Source organism: Mauremys mutica, unplaced genomic scaffold, assembly GCF_020497125.1.
Source record: "Mauremys mutica isolate MM-2020 ecotype Southern unplaced genomic scaffold, ASM2049712v1 Super-Scaffold_100120, whole genome shotgun sequence".
NCBI classification, from domain to species: domain Eukaryota; kingdom Metazoa; phylum Chordata; order Testudines; family Geoemydidae; genus Mauremys; species Mauremys mutica.
In genome coordinates, this window is record NW_025423273.1 from 437,559 (window position 1) to 457,852 (window position 20,294).

The following is a 20,294-nucleotide window of genomic DNA, read 5'->3' on the forward strand; positions in this document are numbered from 1 at the left end:
GGGGGGAGAGCGAGTGATGGAGGGAGATGGAGTGAGCGAGCCGGGACCTCGGTGAAGGGGCGGGACGAGGGTGTTCAGTTTTGTGGGGTCAGAAAGTTGGGACCCCAGATCCAGGGGAAAGAACTCAAACACCCAACGAGGCTGGCCAGGGCAGGACATCAGCTTTGAGGGGAGGGGTGGGTGTGGCAGTGACATCACAAAGGCCTTTTTGCAGGAACATGGCCTATTGGGCAAAGGTGTTGGGGGAGGGGGTGACCTCACAGAGAGGACCCCGACATCAAGGCACGGGCAGGACTGAGGTGCAGGGCCAGGCCTGTTCTCTGAAGACCCCCCCCCGGCTTTGCTGCCGCAAGTCTCCTTCGCGAGGTCTCTCCGCGAGGGCTGAGAGAGAATTAGGATTCATGGATTGTGAGCATGAGGAGGATACCTTCTGTGGAGTTTTCTCCTTTCCTACCACTGATTGTGCATGAAAACAAACTTCCCTTTGACAAGGTAAGAGGCTCAGAGAGGTTTGGAACCTGTTCAGTCTGGATCCACCTGGCGCAGGCAGTATTCTAGGCCCAGATTCACTGGCTTCAGGTGGCAGAATTTGATTTCCTACCATAAGGTTTGTATGGTTGGAATTCCCTGGGGACATTGGGGTGTATCCTTTTGGGTTTCCCTTTTTCCTCTTTCTCCCTCCTTTCTCCTCTTCTCTTGCTTCTTTTTTCCCTTTTCCCAGCTTTCCTCCTCTTTACCAAGGAGGGACGTGTGTGGTAGTGTGGGCGGGGGAGGGGGTTGCTCCTCCTTGCAGATGTCCTTCACCAAGAGGTGGGGCTGGGTCTGAGAGTGAATCCCCTCTGGTGGGTGACCTTGGGCCGTCCTTTGGTGACATCTGGTGAGACCCCTCAGCCTCATGCCCCTCAGAGGGGCTCAGGATGGAGCAAAGGGTGGGGGTTGCAGGGATGTGAGGGCTCAAGCTAGGGATGCGGGCTCTGGGGTGGGGCTGGGAATGAGGAGATTGGGGAGCAGGTTTGCCCAAGGAGAGAGGACTACCCCACAGCTCTCTCTCCCCACAGCAGATCAGGGCCAGGTGAGAAGGCACCTGTCTCCTGGCCACAGCAAGCTTTGCAGGGGCGGGGCTGGGTTGGGGTTGGAGCAGGGGGAGAGATAACAGGATTTATTTTTCCTAAGTCAAAAGGGGGAAGGGAAGGGGTTATGCTTCAGTGTTTACCTCATAAACTTAAGTCCTGTCTAACATATAAGACGCTCTGGGAAGAAGACACCTTGTCATGTGGTGACATCACAAGAGCAGAGGGTAGTGAGAACTGCAGCAACGGAGATGGCAGGGGGTTAGAATCAGATGGTTTCAAATGCTGCATCCGTCGGCTGACATTTAACAGCAACGCTTAGCTAACTCAATGGAGAAAGGAATTCTCTGCTAAAGATTCGACCCTAGCTGCCTTTTGGGTCAATCTCCACCCATTCCCTGACTTGGGATGTATGTGCTCAGAACACCCTCCCTCCGCTTCCCTCCAGCCATCACCCCCCACACAAGCCAACAGCTGGGCACCCAGTTACAAAGCAAGGGAGGGGGTTGCTTGGCTTGTTTTACTTTTTACTTTGCAAAAGGATTTTTAAAAAGCATTTTCTGCCCCTGTTCCCCATGATGGAGAAGCAGATGGTTGTGGGAAGGGACCCTGCGAGTGGGTGGAGTCGGGAACTTGGGGCGAGGCAGAGGGAGGGGAGTGTGTGTGGGGGAAGGGGCAGTGGGGGTGAAGGGAGGCTAAAGGGGGTCAGGTCAGGCAGCTGGATGCGGGGTTTGGGGGAAGGCTGAAGGGGGCAGTTGGACATAGGGGGGAGACTGAAAGGGCAGCTGGGGAGGAGCCTGGGGGGCAGGGGAAAGCTGAGGGGGACAATGATGGGAAGGGGACCGGTGCAGTTGGGGGAGGCTGAAGGGGGCGATGGGGGCAGTTGTGGGAGGCAGAAGGGGGCGATGGGGGCAGTTGTGGGAGGCTGAAGGGGGCAATGGGTTGAAGGAGGCCGGGGTAGAGAGGTAGTTGGGAGGCTGCTCATCCCCACGGGAGGGGAGGAGGAAGAGGAGCTGCCCTTCTTTCAGAAGCTGTTTCCTGTTAGAACTTGCAACTTCACTGTTCCTGAGCAGGGTCCTGTGATCAAAAGGGAACTAGAGAGATTCGTGGTCCTGCTTTCAGCAGGCGGTTAGGCTAGATCAGGCCTGCACAACATGCGGCCCGCGGAGCCTCACTGTGCGGCCCGCGAGGGGATTCTAAATCCCCCGCACACGGAGCTCTGCGGGCAGCCCAGAGCCCTTTGAATCCCGGCTGCGCCAGGAAGCAAAGAGCTGTGGGCTGCCGGCAACCGCGGGGAGCCCTTTGAATCTCAGCCGCGGCTGGGAGTCAGAGGGCTCTGGGCTGCCGGCAGCGGCGGGGAGCGTAGAGCCCTTTAAATCCCAGCAATGGCCGGGAATCAAAAGGCGCAGCGGCGGGGAGCCCAGAGCCCTTTAAATCTCAGCCGCAGCCGGAAGTCAGAGGGCTCTGGGCTGCCGGCAGCGGCGGGGAGCCCAGAGCCCTTTAAATCCCAGCCGCGGCCGGGAATCAAAAGGCTCTGGGTTGCCAGCAGCGGCGGGGAGCCCAGAGCCCTTTAAATCCCAGCCGCGGCCAGGAATCAAAAGGCTCTGGGTTGGCCGCAGCGGCGGGGAGCCCAGAGCCCTTTAAATCCCAGCCGCGGCCGGGAGTCAGAGGGCTCTGGGCTGCCCGCAGTGGCGGGGAGCGTAGAGCCCTTTAATCCCAGCCGCAGCTGAGAATCAAAAGGCTCTGGGCTGCCCGCAGAGATTCCCAGCCGCGGCTGGGATTTAAAGGGCTTAGGGCTCCCTGCAGCTGCCGGCAGCCCAGAGCGGTTTGAATCCTGGAACGCGGCCGCTGTTTGCCCCCTCCCCAGACCTCTGCCCCAACTGCCCCCCAGGACCGCCACCCCCTATCTAAATGCCGCTGCTCCTTGTCCCCCGATTGCTCCCTCCCAAGACCCCTGCTCCAACTGCCCCTTGGGACCCCAGTCCCTATCTAAGCCTCCCTTCTCCTTTTCCCCAACTGCCCCCTCCTGAGACCCACCCCAACTTTCCCCCAGGACCCCACCCCCTACCTGTCCCCTGATAAACCCCTGGGACTCCCATGCCTAGCCAATTGCTGCCTGTCCCCTGACTGCCCCCCCTGAACCTCTGCCCCATCCAACCACTCCTGCTCCCTGTCCCTTGACTGCCCCCTGGAACTCCCTACCCCTTCTCCAACCTCCAGCCCCCTTACTGTGCCACTCAGACCAGCGTGTCTGGCTCCATGCAGCTCCAGACACATTGCTGCCATGCTCCCCTGTGGAGCCCACAGCCCCCCCCCCCGCCCCCCGCAGCACCTGCCTTCCAGATTTGAACACCTCAGGATTCAGGAGTGCTCAAGCTCAGTTTGGGCAGCTGTTACTTCATTTCTCCCAAATCAAATATACTGATCCACTGTAACTTGCTGTAGAAAAAGCAGGATAAAATTGAGCAAGAAATGCTTATTAGCACCGGAATTGCTATTTTCAACAGCCATTGCCTTTTTGTTTGTTTAAAAGGAAGACAGTGATATTGCATTGGCAAATTCCCCATAGAAAGAAAGAGTGGAACAAAAGAATAATAAAGGCACCTCAACTTTTCCTCATTTATGGAGGACAGTCTTATAATATGCATCCAGATATCTTCCAATCACACAAGCTGAAAATTGTTCCACTTTACTGCAGCTCTGTAACCATATGGGAACCAATCCTGTCTGTGTTTTGTGCACATCCAAAATTCCTGCTGAATGACCCATCCTGGGAGCATTACTAGTGACCCAGGGCTGGGGAGGCAGGAGGTGTGTGTAGGGGGGAGGCACTGGTGGGGGGGAGCCCAGGGCTGGGGCAGCAGCAGGGTGGAGGGAGGGCACTGGTGGGGAGGAAAGGGGGAAGCCCAGCACTGGGGTGGCAGGGGGTGTGGGTCAGTGGGGGGAGAGCCCAGGATCGGGGCAGCAGGGGGGTACAGGGGGGAGCCCAGGGCTGGGAAGGGGGGGCAGCCAAGTTTTTTTTTGCTTGGGGCAGCAAAACATCTAGAGCCGACCCTGCCGGGTTCCCCCAGCCGCCAGAGCCCCAAGCCCTTTAATTTGACCATGAGGGCTCCCAGCCACCTCTTCAGCTGGGAGCCCCCGGTTGATTTAAAATAAAGTATCACCTCCCCACCCCCAACCTTCCTTTTTGGCCCACAGCTGTTTTCATAGAATCATAGAATCTCAGGGTTGGAAGGGACCTCAGGAGGTCATCTCGTCCAACCCCTGCTCAAAGCAGGATCAAACCCAACTAAATCATCACAGCCAGGGCTTTGTCAAGCCTGACCTTAAAAACCTCTAAGGAAGGAGATTCCACCAGCTCCCTAGGGAACCCATTCCAGTTCTTCACCACCCTACTAGTGAAAAAGTTTTTCCTAATATCCAACCTAAACCTCCCGCTCTGCAACTTGAGACCATTACTCCTTGTTCTGTCATCTTCTACCACTGAGAACAGTCTAGATCCATCCTCTTTGGAACCCCCTTTCAGGTAGTTGAAAGCAGCTATCAAATCCCCCCTCATTCTTCTCTTCTGCAGACTAAACAATCCCAGTTCCCTCAGCCTCTCCTCATAAGTCATGTGCTCCGGCCCCCTAATCATTTTTGTTGCCCTCCGCTGGACTCTCTCCAATTTATCCACATCCTTCTTGTAGTGTGGAGCCCAAAACTGGACACAGTACTCCAAATGAGGCCTCACCAGTGCTGAGTAGAGGGGAATGATAACATCCCTTGATCTGCTGGAAATGCCCCTACTTATACAACCCAAAATGCCATTAGCCTTCTTGGCAACAAGGGCACACTGTTGACTCATATTCAGCTTTTCATCCACTGTAACCCCTAGGTCCTTTTCTGCAGAACTGCTGCCCAGCCATTCAGTCCCTAGTCTGTAGCAGTGCATGGGATTCTTCCGTCCTAAGTGCAGGACTCTGCACTTGTCCTTGTTGAACCTCATCATATTTCTTTTGGCCCAATCCTCTAATTTGTCTAGGTCCCTCTGTATCCTATCCCTACCCTCCAGCGTATCAACCACTCCTCCCAGTTTAGTGTCATCTGCAAACTTGCTAAGGGTGCAGTCCACACCATCCTCCAGATCGTTAATGAAGATATTGAACAAAACCGGCCCCAGCACCGACACTTGGGGCACTCCACTTGATACCAGCTGCCAACTAGACATGGAACCATTGATCACTACCCGTTGAGCCCGACCATCTAGCCAGTTTTCTATCCACCTTATCGTCCATTCATCCAGCCCAGACTTCTTTAACTTGCTGGCAAGAATATTGTGGGAGACTGTATCAAAAGCTTTGCTAAAGTCCAGAAATAGCACATCCACTGCTTTCCCCTCATCCACAGAGCCGGTTATCTCGTCATAGAAGGCAATTAGGTTAGTCAGGCATGACTTGCCCTTGGTGAATCCATGCTGACTGTTCCTGATCACTTTCCCCTCCTTTAAGTGGTTCAGGATTGATTCCTTGAGGACCTGTTCCATGATTTTTCCAGGGACTGAGGTGAGACTGACTGACCTGTAGTTCCCTGGATCTTCCTTCTTCCCTTTTTTAAAGATGGGCACTACATTAGCTTTTTTCCAGTCATCCGGGACCTCCCCCGATCGCCATGATTTTTCAAAGATAATGGCCAATGGCTCTGCAATCTCATCGGCCAACTCCTTTAGCACCCTCGGATGCAGCGCATCCGGCCCCATGGACTTGTGCTCGTCCAGCTTTCCTAAATAGCCCCGAACTACTTCTTTCTCCACAGAGAGCTGGTCACCTCCTCCCCATACCGTGCTGCAGAGTGCAGCTGTCTGGGAGCTGACCTTGTCTGTGAAGACAGAGGCAAAAAAAGCATTGAGTACACTAGCTTTCTCCACATCCTCTGTCACTAGGTTCCCTCCCTCATTCAGCAAGGGGCCCACACTTTCCTTGACTTTCTTCCTGTTGCTAACATACCTGAAGAAACCCTTCTTGTTACTCCTAACATCTCCGGCTAGCTGCAACTCCAAGTGTGATTTGGCCTTCCTGATTTCACACCTGCATGCCTGAACAATACTTTTATACTCCTTCCTGGTTATTTGTCCAATCTTCCACTTGTTGTAAGCTGTTCTTTTGTGTTTAAGACAAGCAAGGATTTTACTGTTAAGCCAAGCTGGTCGCCTGCCATATTTACTTTTCTTCCTACACATCGGGATGGTTTGTTCCTGCAACCTCAATAAGGTTTCTTTGAAATACAGCCAGCGTTCCTCGACTCCTTTCCCCGTCATGTTATTCTCCCAGGGGACCTTGCCCATCAGTTCCCCGAGGGAGTCGAAGTCTGCTTTTCTGAAGTCCAGGGTCTCTGTTCTACTGCTTTCCCTTTTTCCTTGTGTCAGGATCCTGAACTCGACTATCTCATGGTCACTGCCTCCCAGGTTCCCATCCACTATTGCTTCCTCTACTATTTCTTCCCTGTTTGTGAGCAGCAGGTCAAGAAGAGCTTTTCCCCTAGTTGGTTCCTCCAGCATTTGCACCAGGAAATTGTCCCCTACACTTTCCAGAAACTTCCTAGATTGTCTGTGCACTGCTGTATTGCTCTCCCAGCAGATATCGGGGTGATTAAAGTCACCCATGAGAACCAGGGCCTGTGATCTAGCAACTTCTGTTAGTTGCTGGAAGAAAGCCTCGTCCACCTCATCCCCCTGGTCCGGTGGTCTGTAGCAGACTCCCACCACGACATTACCCTTGTTGTTCATACTTCTAAATTTAATCCAGAGACACTCAGGTTTTTCTGCAGTTTCATACTGGAGCTCTGAGCAGTCATACTGCTCTCTTACATACAACGCAACTCCCCCACCTTTTCTGCCCTGCCTGTCCTTCCTGAACAGTTTATATCCATCCATGACAGTACTCCAATCATGTGAGTTATCCCACCAAGTCTCTGTTATTCCAATTACATCATAATTCCCTGACTGTGCCAGGACTTCTAGTTCTCCCTGCTTGTTCCCCAGGCTTCTTGCATTTGTGTATAGGCACCTAAGATAACCTGCTGATTGTCCCGCTTTCTCGGTCTGAGACAGGAGTCCTCCCCTCTTGTAGTCTCCTGCTTGTGCTTCCTCCTGGTATCCCACTTCCCCACTTACCTCGGGGCTTTGGTCTCCTTCCCCCGGTGAACCTAGTTTAAAGCCCTCCTCACTAGGTTAGCCAGCCTGCTTGCAAAGATGCTCTTCCCTCTCTTCGTGAGGTGGAGCCCATCTCTGCCTAGCAATCCTTCTTCTTGGAAGAAGTTTTGGTGGGGCGGCGCTGGGGAAGGAGGGTTTGTTTCTGCAGGGCTGGACGGCCCTGGGGCGGGGTGTTTCTGCGGGGCAGGGTGGTTTCGGCCCTCGGCTGTTTTCTTTGGAGGAATGTGGCCCTCGCCGCTTTACGAGTTGTGCGGGCCTGGGCTAGATGATCTCCTGAGGTCTCTTCCAACCCTAATTTTCTAGGATTCTGTGTTTCTATGGAGGACAGGTCCATCAATGGCTGTTGGCCAGGGTGGGCAGGGATGGTGCCCCTAACCTCTGTCTGTCAGAAGCTGGGATTTGGGCGACAGGGGATGGCTCACTGGATGATTCCTGTCTGTTCATTCCCTCTGGGGCACCTGGCACTGTCCGCTATCGGCTGACAGGACACTGGGCTAGATGGAGCTTTGGTGTGACCCAGTCTGTCCGGTCTTCTCTTCTAAAGCTCTTCTCACATGCTCACATGTCCTCTCCGGGACAGAAGGACCCCCCACCGCCGAATTACCGCCGAAGCGGGACCCGCCGCAGGAGTGCACCCGGGTCTTCGGCGGTAATTCGGCAGCGGGGGGGGTCCTTCCGTTCCGGGACCCGCTGCCGAAGTGCCCCGAAGACCCGCGGTGGGGGCTGCACTTCAGCGGTGGGTCCCGCTTCGGCGGTAATTCGGTGGCGGGGGAGTCCCCGCTGTGGATCTTTGGGGCACTTTGGCGGCGGGTCCCGGAATGGAAGGACCCCCCGCCGCCAACTTACCGCCAAAGTGGGGGGCCCCCCGCCGCCGAAGACCCTAGTCCCCTGGAATCCTCTGGGCGGCCCTGTCAGTAACAGCTACAAGTTGCTGCCCTCACGCGCCATCAGAATCTGCTCCCTGCAATCGGAGGAGGGAAAGTCCCCCTGAAGGGGGGAAATTGGAGGGGTGGGGTGGGCAGAGGGACAAAACTGGGACAGTATCAGGGGTTCAGATGGGGGTTGCCCTGCCAGGTAGGTGAAGAAGGGAAAACCCCCAGCTAGAGGGAGGCAGAGGGGATAAAAGACCCCACAGATGGTGTGAGCCGGCAGCAGCAGTTCCACAGTAGGGTGTGGTGGATGGTAGAAGGACTCGTGTTCCTCACGGGATGGTCCATCTCAGCCCCCGCTCCCCAGGGCTGTGGTGTTAAAGGCTCCAGGTGGCCCAGTGCCCAGGCACCGCAGCTCTGCTCTAGCTGAAATGGTGACTGAGCTGCCAAGGGAAACGCGATTCAGGGAAATAGTTTAACCCCCCCTCCCCTGCATCATAAAACAAACTGATGATCATCAGTTCATCCCTTCCCCACTGAACTGCCCAGTGCTTGGCCCGGAGGTGGAGGCAGGAGGAGAGAGACAAGAGTGAGATTTCAGCATCTCCAGGTAGGTCCCACGGCTCCAGTAGCCCCAACAAACACTCTGGGGTACTTGAAAACTGGTGTTCTAGCGCCTCTCAGTCTTCTCTTCTCCAGATTAAACAAACCCATTTTTTCAATCTTCCCTCAAAGCTTATGTTTTCTAAACCTTTAATCATTTCTGTTGCTCTTCTCTGGACTTTCGCCAATTTGTTTACATCTTTCCTGCAATGAGGCACCCAGAACTGGATACAGTGTTCCACTTGAGGCCTAATCAGCGTGGAGTAGAGCGGAAGAATTACTTCTTGTGTCTTGCTTACAACACTCCTGCTAATACATCCCACAATGACGTTTGCTTTTTTTGCAACAGCATCCCAGTGTTAACTCATATTTAGCTTGTGATCCACTGTGACACCCCCCCCTCGCCGAGATCCCTTTCCGCAGTGCTCCTTCCTAGGCAGTCATTTCTCATTTTGTATGTGTGCAACTGATTGTTCCTTCCTAAGTGGAGCACTTTGCATTTGTCCTTATTGAATTCCATCCTGTTTTCTTCAGACCATTTCTCCAGTTTGTCCAGATCATTTTGAAGTTTAATCTTATCCTCCAAAGCACTTGCAACCCCTCCCAGCTTGGTATCGTCCGCAGGCTTTATAAGTGCACTCTCTATGCCATGGTCTAAATCGTTGATGAAAATATTGATATAGCGTCTTCCCAGGGCTCTATCTTCCCTCAACCACGTCGGGCCCATGGCACCATGGGAGATGTGGTATCCACTGCCTCCATCTCCCATCACCACTGGGAGGCCCATGGCACCATGGCAATGGTCGTGTCTCCTGCCTCCATTTCCTGTTAGCCACTGCCAGGCCCAGCCCAGACTTCCCATTTCCGGTGTGAGTCCGGAAGCAGTAGTTGCCAGGAGGCGGTGCCGGGAAGGGTGAGGCTGGTGTCAGGAGAAAGCAGGAGGAGTAGGTTGGGTCCGTGCTACCGCGGGAAGTGCCGCCCTTGCTGTGAATGGGCCCTGCCGTTATGGGAGATGTCGTCTCCCTGCCCTGCCATGCTCTGCACCTGCCCCTGCCTGTCACTGGAGGTGCAGAATCCAGTCTGCGGAGCTGCAGCAGGGAACTTTTAGATGTAAGATTTAAATGGAGTTTTAGTGGCATTATTTTTTCATTTAAAAACAGAACAAAACAAACCTAATTTATCTCAAACCTACAAACAGGATTTTACAAACCATGAGTGTGGTTTAGGTCCTTAAAACCTTGCACAATTACACACAAATATTTACACACACAAATTCTTTTTTTGCCTAATATCCCTTGCACTGCTCTAATTATTTTTTTATAATACTGTATCCTGATTACATTCCCATTTTGTATAAGAGAACGCGAGTCAAGTTAACTTCCAGTAGAAACCCCATATATATATATATATATATATATATATATATAGTGATTTTGATTACAAACATTTCTGTGGGGAAAATCAGCAGCGAAATCATCCTGCCTGAGTATTGTGAGATTTTCCCAGGGCCCCCCAAGTTGCCCAAGGCCCCTGGGCATGGGCCCCCTATGCGTTAATCCGCACTGCAATGGTTGCAGAGCTCAGGATCCCACTTTGCAGAATGCTTGGAATGCTGGGCAGAGATGGAACATGTGGGGAGCTACCACCAGAGCCAATCAGAAGCCAGCGCTCGGAGACAAAGGGTCCGGTTTACATTCGGTTGTTGGCTGTTGGTGGAGTGGAGTGGAGGGAGCCAATATTAGGAAACACTATTTCCCTAGGAGGGTGGTGAAGAACTGGAATGGGTTCCCTAGGGAGGTGGTGGAATCTCCTTCCTTAGAGGTTTTTAAGGCCCAGCTTGACAAAGCCTTGGCTGGGATGATTTAGTTGGTGTTGGTCCTGCTTTGAGCAGGGGGTGGGACTAGATGACCTCCTGAGGTCCCTTCCAACCCTGATAGTCTATGATTCTAAGGACCCAGGTTCCATCCTCTTGGAGGAAAGAAACTCCATTGAGCAGCAGGCAACAGGGAGAAGGCTTGAGCCAGGCCTCGGGGTAGGGGTTGCAGGGCTATTGGTTTCTCTTTCTGGCTCTGCCACTGCCCTACTGTGGGGCCCTGGGCAGGTCATTTCCCATCTCTGTACCTCAGTTTCCCCATCTGTCCAGTGAAGGAATAGACACTTCTCAAACTCCTGGCAGTAGTGAGCCCTGATCAGACAATGCATGTTAAACCCTCTGAGCTCAGAAGGATAGTGGGTGAGTGTTTGGGAAAGAATTCTTACCGATTTCCCGTTGGACTCCATCCAAAGCCAATAACTAGGCCTGTTGATTATAATTTAAATGTATTTTTATGGATTTTTTAAATATTTTAAAATGTATTGATTTCAATTACAACACAGAATACAAAAACAATGAGGAGTCCTTGTGGCACCTGAGAGACTAATTTCAAAGTAGCAGCCCTGTTAGTCTGTATCCACAAAAAGAACAGGAGTACTTGTCACACCTTAGAGACTAACAAATTTATTTGAGCATAAGCTTCCGTGGGCTATACCCAAATTAATTTGTTAGTCTCTAAGGTGCCACAAAGACTCCTTGTTGTTTTTGCTGATACAGACTAATACGGCTACCCCTCTGAAGCAGAATACAAAGTGTACAGTGCTCACTATATATTATTTTTTTATTACAAATATTTACACCGTAAAAAAGATACAATTTCTTTTATTTTTTGATTCACCTCATACAAGTACTGTACTGCAATCTCTGTATTGTGAAAATGCAACTTACAAATGTAGACTTTTTTTTTACATAACTGCACTTGTAAACAAAACCAATGTAACACTTTAGATCCTACAATTCCATTCAGTCTTACTTGTTGTTCAGCCAATTGCAAGGACCAACAAGTTTGATTACATTTGCAGGAGATAATGCTGCCCACTTCTTATTGACAATATCACTGAAAGTGAGAACAGGTATTTGCATAGCACTATTGTAGCCGGTGTTGCAAGGAATTTACATGCCAATTATGTTAAACATTTGTATGTCCCTTCATGCTTCAATTTCTAGATTGCACTATCATTTTTTTTACAGTGCAAATATTTGCAATTCAAAATAATAATTAGGGCTATCACTTAATTGCAGTTAATGCATGTGATTAACTCAAACCAAATAACTGCATTATTTTTTGTAACAAGAATTAATCGCACACCAGGGCACCATGCTCAGGGGGAAGCTACTGTGTGTCTCCAGGGCAAGGATGCCCCTCCTCCCACCATGCTGCTCCACTGCTGCTCCCACCTCCTGGCCCTGCCCCGACCAAGCTGCCTGCCCACTGTCTGCTGCGCAGAGCTGGGGTAGGAGTCGGGGGCTGATGTTGGGTTTCCCCAATCTGGTAGCTACTGAGCGGGGTTTGGGGAACAGGCGGCATCTATCTGCTGTTGCCACTGGCTCAGGAATGAAGCCTGGACACCTGGGTTCTCTGCCTTCTCAGGCCGGGGAAGGAGTGTGGCCTGGGGCTACAGGAGGATGATACCTGTCCAGACTGACTACAGGTCTCTGTCACTGACCCCATTGCTCCAAAGGGGGTCCCTACACTGGGGAGCTTTGGGAGCAGCCTGCATGGTGATCCCTGCCAGTGTGTGCAGATCCCAGTCCAGTTGCCCCCCCGAGGGGCATGGGATGAGAGAGAGTCACCCCAGCTGGGGGGAAGACAGGCCCATTGGCGAGCGGCTACGTTGCCCCAGACTCACGGCTGCTCCCTGCTCAGTTCCAGGATGGACGTGCTGAGAAGGTATCTCAGGAGGAAGGCTCCGCAGGTGGCCCCGGAGCCAGAGGGGGGCAGCTGCCAGCATCCCCAGACAGAGAGCTGCCCCTCCAGCCGCATGGCATGGGAAGCAGGCCCCGGCCACCCCAGGAGATGGTCCTGCTCGGCCTTGCTCACCGGGAGGAAACCAGCCCCCAGGACTGGTGCCGAGCAGAGAGACACAACATCCAGGCCGAGATGGAGGTGGCCCAAGTTCAATCTGGGCAGGCAGGACTCAGCCCACGGCAGGAGCCAGGCAACGCAGCTCTGGGTTTGCTTCTGCTGGAAGGCCTGCCCTCAGCCCAGCCGCGTGGGCCAGCAGGAGGCATCCCCAGGGCAGGAGCTGGGGGATCGCTGCCTCAGCTGCTTAACTGTTGCCGGAGAGGAGAGCAGCCACTCTCTGGAGGTTCCCTGCAACACGGAGGCTGAGTGGTCCTCCACTGCAGGTGAGGAGACCCCCTGGGCATGGGGAGGAGCAGGGGGCCATTAACACCCAGTCACTCTGTCAGAGTCATTGGGGGGATCCCAGCCCTGGGGTCTGGCCTGAGCCACGTGAGCTCAATGACCTCAGCGGGAGTCGCAAAGCCACCCCCTGCAGTGGGGCATGGGGGGAGCTTCTGGGAAGTGGGTCCCTGATGCTTTGGGGCAACTCCCAGGGAGGATGGGACAGTGAAGGGCCCCATCTGCCATGGGCCCTGGGGCTGAGGGACTCTGAGAGGGGCAGTGTGGGGATCTCTCTGCCATGAGGCCCTGGGGCTGAGGGGTCTGTGGCAGGGTCAGTGTGGGGATCTCTCTGCCATGGGGCCCTGGGGCTGAGGTGTCTGTGGGAAGGGCAGTGTGGAGATCTCTCTGCCATGGGGCTCTGGGGCTGAGGGGGTCTATGGGAGGGTCAGTGTGGGGATCTCTCTGCCATGGGGACTAGGGCTGAGGGGTCTGTGGGAGGGGCAGTGTGGGGATCTCTCTGCCTTTGGATGCTAACATGGGAGGGGAAAACATTAAATCTTCTCTCCCCATCCCTTCACACCCCTGTCCTTCCTCTTCCCCCCTCCCCAGCAAGAGTCACCCTCTGCCCTTGTCTCTCTGATGCAGAGACCCCCACCAACCAGTCAGAGAAGGACCTTGCCCCTGAGGAGAAGGCTGAGGAGAATGAAGACCCAGCCGCAGGAGAGGAAGAGGAGGAAGAGCTAGAGACAGAGGAGGAGGAGAAGCAGGAAGAGCAAGTCCTGATCACAGAAAAAGAGGAGGAGATGGAGGACCTAGCCATAAAAGAGGAGGAGGACTTGACCACAGAGGAAAAGGACGAGGCGGACATATCCGTAGAGGAGGAAAAGAAGGAGGATGAGAACATGTCTGCAGAAGAGGAAGAAGAGGAGGAGGAGGAGGAGAACGTGTCTGCAGAAGAGGAGGAGGAGGAGCACCTCTCCACAGAAGAGGAAGAGGACTTGACCACAGAGAAGGAGGAGGAAGAAGAAGGTAAAAGAAGAGGAAGAAGAAGGTAAAGGAAGGACGTGGCCCTGGTGGAGGAACACCTGATCATGGAGCAAAAGAAAGAAGAGAAGGACCTGGCCATGGAGCAGGAAGAGGAGCACCTGCCTGTGGAGGAAGAGGAGGAGGACCTGGCCACGGTAGTGGAGCACCTGGCCATGGAGCAGGTGGAGAGGAGGAGGACCTGGCTACAAAGGAGGAAAAGGAGGACCTGAATTAGGAGGAGGAGAAGGAAGAGGACCTGGCAATGGAGGAGGATGAGGATGTGGCCATTCAGAAGAAAGAAGAGAAGGAAGAAGAGGTACTGGCTATGGAGGGAAAGGAAGTGGAGGAGGATTAGGACTTGGCCAGGGAGAATGAGCAGGAGGAAGAGGACCTGGTCACAGAGGAGAAGGAGGAGGATGTGGCCATGCAGGGGGAAGAAGAGGCGGAAGAGGAGGTAGAGGACCTGGCTATAGACTAGGAGGACCCAGGAACAGAGGAGGACGAGGATGTGCCAATGCAGGGGGATGAAGAAGAGCAGGAGATGGACCTAGCCCTGGAGGAGGAGGAGCAAGAGGACCTGGCCAGAGAGGAGGATGAGAAGGAGGAAAAGGAGGAGGAGAACCTGTCCAGGAAGGACCTGGCCATAGAGGAGGAAGTGGAGGAGGGGGAGGACCGGGCCATGGGAATGGAGCATGTGGTCATGGAGAAGAAAGCGGAAGAGGACGACTTGGATGAGGAAGAGGATGAGGAGGGCAAAGCCAAGTCCTCCTCCACCTCCATGGCCAGTTCCTCCTTGCCCAGATGCATAAATAGGGAAGTAATGAGTAGGAGCAAGGAGGGGATCTTACCTCTCTCTATAGCATTGGTGAGAGAGATAATGGAATGGTGACGTCCAGTTCTGGTGTCCGTGTTTTAAAAGGATGGTGTTAAATTGGAGAGGGTGCAGAAAAGAGTCACACAAATGATCTGAGAGCTGGAGAAAATGACCTACAGTGAGAGACTCAAATTGTAGGTGGGTGAAATTTAATGGCCTGGAACATTCAGGAGATCAGATGAGATGATCCAATGGTACCTTCTGGCCTTAAGCTCTATGAAACTCTATGAACCATCGTCTCCCCCGCTCCGATGTGCTTCACCGCACAGAAGGGTGGCTGGGCAGCCTGGAATGGCCCTGCTCCAAAGCGGCCCTGGCGGAGAAGACATCAGTGAGTGAGAGACGGCTGTGGGGACCTGGCGGGAGGGCAGGAGACCTTGGACAAGGAGGGGGTTCCCTTGGCAGGGAAGCAGATCGGTGGCACTGGAGAGGACAGCAAAGAGCAGGGATTCCTGGGGCTGAGGACTGGGCAGCAGCCAAGAGGAAATTCTGGGCATAAGCGCTGGGGGTAGGTGGAAATCGTGGGATTGGGGGGTAAGGCGAGGCTGGCGGTAGAAAGGTAGGGGGCAGCTGTGAGAGGCTGGGCCAAGTGGGAAGGGAAGGAAGGAATCGGGAGGACAGGGCCCAGCTGTGTTGCCAGAGGATCCTGCTGGCTGTGTCTGGGCAGCCTCTCTGGGAAGTGCCCAGGGGTCAGTAGGGCCTGAATCTGACGTTCTCCTTTGGGTCTTACAGGAACTAACTGAGAGCTGCCCCAGGACTCTGGGCCCAGCTCTGTCCTCTCCAGCTCCATGGACGGCACGTGAAACCTCCCGTACCAGAAGCTCCTGCCTGGCTCCCCCAGCTCCGGTGCTGCTCAGTCCAGAGACACTGCCTCTTCCATGGCCAGGTTCTCCTCCACCTCCTGAACAGCCTGCGGTGATGGGTAAGGGAACCCATGGCCACACAGAGACATCATGGGCACGGATGGGGATTGAATCTGGGCCCATCACCACCATGGGCACAAGCCTGCCAGGCTCCCATTCAGGAAGCCATGGAAGGCTCTGCCTGCAGACACCCCCTCTCCATTCCCACTGCCAGACTCTTGCCTGTGGTGACAATGAAGGAGCAGGAGAACTCTAAGTGCCTCTTTTACTCGGCTGTTTAGCCATGGGGGCATTTTTTTTATCCTTGCACGGGTTTGTTTTTTGTTTTCGGTGTCCATTTAGTGTGAGCCTCTAGTACGGTGTTTTTAAACAGTCTCCGTGCGCTTGGCTGGCATTTCACCCTGGAATGTTGCTTTTAATTTCCATTTAACGAGCCGGCTCACGTCTGGGCAGTTCCCCTTTCTGAGGTTAAATGCTCCTGCGGTGGGTTTCTTGGGCATTTCCCCCTCCAGGGCTGTGCCAAGTGATTCCATCAGGGCTGTGATTGCAGAGAGTAACTACTCCAGCGTGGGGGCTGCACGGTGAGAGCTCACACCGTGCACTGTCCTAAGCAGAGAACGTCTCCAAGGACCGGCACTGCAGTACCGCTCCTCGCCAATGCCGCCTGGCTCTGCTGCATGTGGCCTGTCAGCCAGCAGGGGGTTGGTCTCTATTGTCACAAAAGGGGGATAAAAGGACTCTCCTTATCCATGTGAGGGCATTCAGCCAGTATTCACGGGGCGCTGGATGTCATCCGGCCCCTTGGCAGCTCTGAGCTCAGAAGGACAGTGGGTGAGTGTTTGGGAAAGAATTTCTACTGATTTCCCGTTGGGCTCCATCCAAAGCCAATAACTAAACTAGGGCTGTCAATTAATGGCATTTTGATCACACCGTTAAACAATAATAGAATACCAGGTTACATGTATTATCAATACTTTTGAATTTGTTTATAGTTTCAAATATATTGATTTCAATTACAACACAGAATACAAAAACAACGAGGAGTCCTTGTGCCACCTTAGAGACTAACAAATTTATATGGGCATAAGCTTTCGTGGGCTAAAACCCACTTCATCAGATGCATGGAGTGTAACAGACAGTAGGGAGGTATAAATACACAGCATATGAAAAGATGGGAGTTGCCTTACCAAGTGCAGGGGGTCAGTGCTAACGAGCCAATTCAATTAAGGTTGAGCTGGGCTAATCTCAACAAGGGGTGGAAGCATCAACCAAGAAGGGGTGGAAAGCATTTTTGTAGTGCTAATGTAGCCAGTGTAAACAAGGTGGCCCATTTAAAACAGTTGACAAGAAAGTGTGAGTATCAGCAGGGGGACATTAGATTTTTAGCCCACGGAAGCTTATTCCAAAATAAATCTGTTAGTTTCTAAGGTGCCACAAGGACTCCTCGTTTTTGCTGATACAAAACGTTTTTGCTACCACTCTGAAACCAGATCTTAAGTGGTTTCTCTGCTGGTACCCTGGCTCAGTTGCCTTCAGCTCTAGGTGGCCCTTTAGTGAGCAGGTGCAGTTCGGGTGTGTCTTGGAAGTATCCAGGTTTCCGTCTCTGTAAATTTTGACTAGAAATCTTCCCAGCACGGGATCATGAGATGTCTGCCACTTTTGACTGTGCCAGAAACACTGGGCCTATGAGAACGGATCTACTCCGGATGGTTTCAGCCTGTCCAGTCATGGCTGGAAAGCCAAAGCACAGAGTCTGCAGCATTAAGAGAAAGAACGGGGAATAACATCATCCAAACTCTTCTGATCTTTCCACAGGGCTCCATCCTGCTTCCAGGAGTGGGTGAAGGTTCAGGAGCCTTCATATGTCTCCTCCCCTCTGAGGAGCCAATCTTATTTTGTAATACACTGGAGAGGAATTGAGACATGACAAAAGGACAATAGTGAGTGGCAATGGGGGCAGGTGGCAGATTGGGATAGTGGAGTGAAATTCTTCCCCCCCTCCAGGCAATGAGGACCATTTACAAGGTCCTTTTCCTATGGGGATACCGAGAAGCCATCCTGGAAATGTATCCCTAGATGCTCATCCTCTGCATCAGGCAAGTGCAGTATGTGATGGATCTGCACTTGCCAACGACCCCATAGCAAATCTGTGGGCCACTGTCCCAGAATGTGGACAGAGCCACACCAGCAGCACATGGGGCCAGGCACCGCAGGATGTCAGCGTCACAGGTAAACAGGAGGAAGAGGGACCAGTTCAACTGGTTCTGTGGGCACAGTTAGGGGCCTCCATCTACACGGGAAAAAGAGAGTGCCAGAAGACACCTCAGGTGGTGTAAACTGACACAGCTTTGCTCGCTTATGCCAACTAAGGATCTGGCCCCACATGCCTGCTTGAGTCCTGTTACCGGTCACAGTAAAGAATCAAGTATTCAGCCGCATTGAGTGATGGCACCAACCATCTTAAGAAGCTACAGTGTCACTAACTGGTTACAAACTCAAGTAAACTGCAGTGTAGACAGGGCCCATTGGGCAGGGAAGCACCATGATATCACACTGGATCTATCCTCGGGGAGGCTAGCTCCTGCTGTCCATGCTGTGTGTGCCAGGGCATGTACAGATTTGCCGTGCTTGGGGCTGATCTCATTGCCTGACACTGGTATTTTTTTGTCATTAGCACAAAACAGTCAGTGGAGGCTGTGAAGACTCTTTTTTCCATGCCTGGATACTGGAAGGAATTTGCTGGCATCCAGTTACAGCAGAGTTGAGACATGATAGCCTCCCGCAATTACTACTCGCAGGGTATTGGCTTGATTGCAAGGTAGGAGCCCAACATTTCCATGTGAAATATTCCTCTGTTCCAGGCTGCCATCTCAGCCCAACAACTAGAGAGGAACTCTCTCTCCCCTTCGATAACCACAAGGGACTTTCTGCTCCATGTTCCAGAGCCATGATCGAGTTTGAGAACCCTCAGCTCCCTGCAGTTTTCAGAGAGGCTGTCACCATTGTCCAGAGTGAGAAGGAGGAGGAGCACAAAAATATTGCCATGACTTTCTGCACTGAGGTGAGATTCATTAGTTGACAGGCACAAGTGGGCTTTCTGGAGAGCAGCTGAGGCCAGTAAGCTCTGGGCACATTGTCAGCAGCTCAGCAGCCTTCCAGCCAGCTAGCTCCTCTCCGCACATGGATGGTGGTGGGGCATGGCACAGAGAGGGAGGGAGAGACAGGGTGAGATCGCTCCTGGCTGGATGTGCCTAGATGGGATCATGTGACAAGAGGAGATGTTTCTCTGGTGCCCCAAGGCAATGCTTCTCTCCTCACCTTTTCCTGGGGTTCTGCTTTTCTTCTGCCCCAGGGGTCGCTCCATGACACTTAATGGGCCTGGAGATTCCCCTTTCCTTGTAGATTTATATGTGACTTGTGTATTAGTCTAAGTTCTGGGAATGAACCAACTGAAAGAGCAGCACCTGGCTCCCTACACACCAGAGACTTTGTATGGGAGTAAGTGGCCATTTGGTAAAGATGAGTGTCCAGGAACAGACTCCACAGTAAGATCTCTGCTCCTCAACATGATGTTGATTTGGCTCTTTTCAGTTTCTTCAGAGTGCTTCTATTGCCACGACAGTGACAAAATCAGACCTTTGGGCGCAGTTCATGGAGTAGATCAAAGACACAAATCCCATCATACGCAGGCTCAGTCTACGGGGCCTTGGCAGTATTGTGCTTCAGCCAGAAAAAGTGAAAGGCATGGATTGTCCGGGGGACCAAGGAAGCCGATGTCTATCGAATAGCTCAGAAATGAGAGTGAGATCCCCACACAAGCCTTGGAGTGCCCCCACCATGGGTGGGGAATCTCCTGCTCAGCTACCTCCCTGTCAGAGCTCTTCTCTGCAAACCTCAGCCTCAGCGCCATGCTCCCAGCCCCTGCTGCCGCCTGACCTGGGGAGAGGGGCCTGGCTCTGGGCATATGACCAGCTGTCTGGAGAACACAGGCCCCCAAAGAGGTGGAGATTTCCAGCAGGAAAGAGGTGGGTCGGGAATGGCCCAGCTCTCAGGGGCACTGAAGAGCAAAAGAAGTGCTGTGTTTTGTAGCAGCACCTCCCTGAAAGGCTCCAGCAGCTGCTCCTCCCCTTTCCCAGACCGGTCTCCAGCAGCCTTCCCTCCCTCTCCCCTCTCCTTTCCCCAGCACCTCCCACCGTCCCTCATGGCAGCAGCTCCTCCCCCCTTTCCTGCTCCTGATCACCCAGGGAGCAGAAGTGAGGGCCAGGCCCCATTACCCATGGGAGGGGAGCCCAGAGAAGCATCTTCAGCCAGCGACCTGGGAGGTCACTCAGCCATCACCTCAAGCCTTGTCTGGGGAAGGAAGAGCCAGAGGAGTGGTGGGGAAACAGAAGGGAATGGGCAGTGGAGAAGGGGAGTGGAGAGAAAGGGGGAAAACAGAGACTGAGAAAGGAGGGTCCCAGGGAGCTGGTCAAATGCAGCAGGAATGGGATAAGGATAGAGGCTCCCTATAATTTGCCTGTTGCCCCCGTCTTCACTCCCGACCCTCCCATGGCTATGGACTCTCCCCCCGACACTGCAC

The 20,294-nt window shown here is 53.2% G+C and overlaps 1 protein-coding gene across 4 annotated transcripts; it reads left to right on the forward strand.

Moving 5' to 3' along the window:
• Positions 1 to 10,716: 10,716 nt before the first annotated feature.
• Positions 10,717 to 19,631, forward strand: LOC123359413 (ribosomal biogenesis protein LAS1L-like). 4 transcript variants are annotated; one of them, XM_045001086.1, is made up of 8 exons: positions 10,717 to 10,965; positions 12,473 to 12,954; positions 13,562 to 15,183; positions 15,585 to 15,774; positions 17,531 to 17,655; positions 18,390 to 18,533; positions 18,659 to 18,776; positions 19,307 to 19,631. In XM_045001086.1, exons 2-3 carry the CDS (start codon positions 12,480 to 12,482, stop codon positions 14,005 to 14,007), a joined length of 921 nt encoding a protein of 306 aa, XP_044857021.1. In that variant the 5' UTR covers positions 10,717 to 10,965; positions 12,473 to 12,479; the 3' UTR covers positions 14,008 to 15,183; positions 15,585 to 15,774; positions 17,531 to 17,655; positions 18,390 to 18,533; positions 18,659 to 18,776; positions 19,307 to 19,631. The 4 variants fall into 4 exon arrangements, with proteins under 4 accessions (XP_044857021.1, XP_044857018.1, XP_044857020.1 ...); XM_045001083.1 differs by lacking the exon at positions 10,717 to 10,965 and adding an exon at positions 11,728 to 12,059; XM_045001085.1 differs by lacking the exon at positions 10,717 to 10,965 and adding an exon at positions 11,728 to 12,059 and having other exon boundaries at positions 13,598 to 15,183.
• Positions 19,632 to 20,294: the final 663 nt, after the last annotated feature.

What these genes read in the sequence shown, in the direction of transcription:
- LOC123359413 (XM_045001083.1), top strand. Translation starts at nt 11,851, where the DNA reads ATGCATGTGATTAACTCAAACCAAATAACTGCATTATTTTTTGTAACA. An exon ending in GTCTGCTGCGCAGAGCTGGG is followed by an intron (nt 12,060 to 12,472) that starts GTAGGAGTCGGG and finishes CTCCCTGCTCAG; the next exon opens with TTCCAGGATGGACGTGCTGA. An exon ending in TGAGTGGTCCTCCACTGCAG is followed by an intron (nt 12,955 to 13,561) that starts GTGAGGAGACCC and finishes CCCCCTCCCCAG; the next exon opens with CAAGAGTCACCCTCTGCCCT.